This window comes from Salvia splendens, chromosome 1 (assembly GCF_004379255.2).
Source record: "Salvia splendens isolate huo1 chromosome 1, SspV2, whole genome shotgun sequence".
NCBI lineage: Eukaryota > Viridiplantae > Streptophyta > Magnoliopsida > Lamiales > Lamiaceae > Salvia > Salvia splendens.
Genome location: NC_056032.1, coordinates 5,229,336 through 5,233,162, shown reverse-complemented (window position 1 = coordinate 5,233,162; position 3,827 = coordinate 5,229,336). Strand labels below are relative to the sequence as shown.

General features: G+C 41.3%; 1 protein-coding gene across 1 annotated transcript; it reads left to right on the top strand.

Moving 5' to 3' along the window:
* The first annotated feature begins 519 nt into the window (after positions 1 to 519).
* LOC121757810 lies at positions 520 to 2,971 on the top strand. The gene is made up of 3 exons (XM_042153292.1): positions 520 to 528; positions 844 to 2,187; positions 2,237 to 2,971. The coding sequence occupies exons 1-3, from the start codon at positions 520 to 522 to the stop codon at positions 2,969 to 2,971; spliced, it is 2,088 nt and encodes a 695-aa protein (XP_042009226.1).
* The last annotated feature ends 856 nt before the right edge of the window (positions 2,972 to 3,827 follow it).

Sequence of the window (3,827 nt, the reverse complement as noted above, 5' to 3'; positions counted from 1 at the left end):
TATTGTATCATTAATATGTTCGAATCGATTATGTCACTCTATTAGATTAGTCCATGAGACCTTAGGTAGATATGGTGAAAACGATTTAAATGCCAATTAATTGTAATTTATTAGTTATTAATACAGTACTAATCATAATCAAGGTGCTATATAATTTCTATGTCCTCTTAGAATTCTAGTTGAATCAGGATTGATAAATTTTATAAATTATTCAGAATTATTTATATTATTATGGTGCAGATGTAATAACTCTTTTCGAATAAATGCCATTCATGAAACTCTTTAAAGAGCCATTAAAATGGGGAAATAGCAATTTTATACGCCTTCAAATTTCCCAATTTATTGATAATTACTATCACCACGAACTTCAACAAGTGCACTTTTATTGTTAAAGGCACAATTTCACTAATTTTGATCAAAGTGGTTGAAAAAAGTGACATTCCATTATTTTCACACCGTATTTATAATTAAAACATAATAATTGTTTAAAATTTAGCACGGTTTGATACTTTGATTAACATGCCATTTGTAAAGATGAAACCAATCAAAAGATTTTAAGGCTACTAAATGGCCACATTATAGTCATTTTGATGCAGCGGGAATGAGTTTACTGATCCTAATTTACTTTCTTTAGATTTTTAGTGATTTTCTTTTAATTTCTGTATTATTTACTTTTATATCTCTAGGGTTTTTGGGACCACTTTAAATAGTGGGAATAGCAGTTTTTGCAGCGGTTTTTGACATTGACTGATTTCAATTCCTTGAAGCTAAGGCTTTTGTGAATTTATCGTGTGATCATTCTATCTCGTGGTCGATTGTCATCAAGTGGTATCAGTGATCCAGGTTGATAATCCATGGCCGAACGTGCTCGTGGACGCGGTCGTGGAGAGGAACCCCCCTGATGACGGGAACCGACAACAAGATCTGCGTGACGTCGAGAATGACGATCTGCGACGACAAGTGCGAGCTCTCCAAGAGCGCTTGGATAGATTGGAGACCTCGACAGACGTAAATTCAGATACAGATGTGTCCCTCATTAACGAAGAAGGAGATGAGAATCCATTCGCTCACCTGAACGGTACCCGAAGTGGCGAATACGGACGTGATCCGGCATGGGATATCGGCATGGGGGTTGAGATTCCGGAATTTGAAGGTCGAGCCCAGCTTGACGAATTCATCGATTGGCTTAATACGGTTGAGCGGGTATTTGATATTAAATACATCAGTGATAGCGATAAGGTGAAATTGGTTGCAATTAAGTTGAAGAAACATGCTTCAATATGGTGGGAACACACGAAAAAACAACGATCAAGGGAGGGCAAAAAGAAAATTCTATCATGGGAAAAGATGAAGAAATTATTGCGTCAAAAATTTCACCCATCTCACTTTAGGCAGGAGGCTTTTATTGAATATCACGGCTGCAGGCATGGGGATCTGTCTGTAGAGGATTTTACGAATGAGTTTGATCGGTTGAAGATGAGTTGCGATGTTGACGAGGAGGATGAGCAAACGATTGCTCGATATTTTGGGGCACTCCGCCCTGAAATCGCTGATGTTGTGCAGTTACAACAATATTGGACTTATGAAGACGTGTGCAGGCTAGCTTTGAATGTGGAGAAACAGTTGACAAGGAAGAAGACAGTTAATTGCTGGTCAGGGAAAGACGCAGCACCTTTTCGTGGCAGTAGCAGTACCACGGGTCAAACCAAGCCATCAGCTCCGACAGCAAAACAACCAGCGGCGGTTACACCGAGAGAAACTGGGCACCAGTCAAGAACACCGGTGCGATGCTTTAAATGTCAAGGCTTTGGGAATATTCAAGCTGATTGCCCCAACCGACAGATGGTCACGTTTGTGGGTGACGATAGTATTCCTACGTTTGACGAATCAGATGACGGTGATGAACTATCAGATGTGAGTACCGAGTTGGTGTATGCGGATCAGGGGGCTACTTTGGTGGTTCGGCGTGTGTTGAATGTAGCAGCTGCAGAGGAAGAGCTATGGTTGAGGCACAATATTTTTCAGACCAAGTGTACTGCAAAAGGAAAGGTATGCAACGTGATTATTGATGGGGGTAGTTGTGAGAATGTGGTTTCTTCGATCATGGTGGAAAAGTTGGGATTAAGGACGATTGCTCATCCACAACCCTATAAGCTATCATGGTTGATCAAAGGTAGTGAATTGAAGGTTAGTAAGCGATGTCTAGTTCAATTTTCCATTGGGAAACAATATGAAGATGTGGTGTGATGTAATTCCTATGGATGTCTGTCATATTTTGCTTGGTCGTCCTTGGCAATTTGATCTTAGGGTCAAGCATGATGGGTTTAAAAATACATACACATTCAAAAAAGATGGTGCTACTATCACCTTGTGGGCTTGTCCGGATAAGAAGTGTGATCCCGTTGTTGACAAAAAAGCTAACGAGAATAGTAACATGCTGAAACGATCAGCTTTCGTGGCAGCAACATCGGAGACGCCAACATGCTACGTGTTAGTCGTGGTCGAGAGCAACAGCGTGGAGTTGAAGATCCCCGAGGCAGTGCAGTCACTTTTCAACTTGTATGAAGATGTTTTACCAGCAGCGATTCCGCCGGGTTTGCCTCCAATGCGAGATATACAACATTGTATTGATCTGATTCCAGGTTCACCCATTCCTAACAAGGCTGCGTATCGTTTGCGGCCAAAGGAGCATGAGGAGTTGCAGAAGCAAGTGTTGGAGTTATTGGAGAAAGGTATCATTCGAGAGAGCATGAGTTCGTGTGTTGTCCCAGCGTTAATGGTTCTGAAAGCGGATGGGTCAATGAGAATGTGTATGGACAGTAGAGCGATCAACAAGATCACAATCAAGTACAGATTTCCCATCCCACGATTTGATGACTTGTTGGATCAGCTTCATGGTTCGCGAGTATTCTCCAAAATTGACTTGCGCAGTGGTTACCATCAGATTCGCCTAAGACCGGGAGACCAGTGAAAAACAGCCTTCAAGACGCGTGATGGGTTGTATGAGTGGATGGTTATGCCATTCGGATTGTCAAATGCACCGAGCACATTTATGCGGCTCATGAACCAAGTTTTTCGGCCTTTTATTGGGAAATTTGTAGTGGTTTATTTCGATGACATTCTGGTTTTTAGTCGGTCAGTGGATCAACACTTGGAGCACTTGAAGCAGATTTTTATTGTTCTGTGTGAGCAAAAGCTGTATGCTAACGCGAAGAAGTGTCATTTTCTGACAGAGGAGGTAACATCTTTGGGATATGTAGTTACTTAGGAGGGAATCAGGATGGATGCAGGAAAAATAGAGGCCATCACCAGTTGGCCGACACCGTCTAGCATTCATGATGTTCGGAGTTTCCACGGGTTAGCTTTTTTATACTGTCGTTTCATTCAGGATTTCAATAGCATTATTGCTCCCATCACTGAGTGCCTGAAAGATGGCAAGTTTGTGTGGAGTAGTGAAGCGGACGCTGCGTTCCAACTGTTGAAGTTAAAGGTAACTCAAGCCCCTGTGTTAATTTTACCAAATTTTGATGATGTGTTTGAGGTTCATTGTGATGCTTCCAACGTGGGAATTGGGGGGGTACTAAGTCAAAATCAGAGACCGATCGCTTTTTTTAGTGAGAAGTTATGTGAGTCGCGACGAAGGTACTCTACTTATGACAAAGAATTTTATGCTATTATTCGCAGTTTGAATCATTGGCAGCATTATCTCTTGTCCAAGGACTTTGTGTTATTTTCCGACCATGAAGCACTGAAGTATATACAAGGTCAGCATAAGTTGAATTTTCGACATGCCAAGTGGGTTGAATTTATTCAGTTGTTCAATTTTG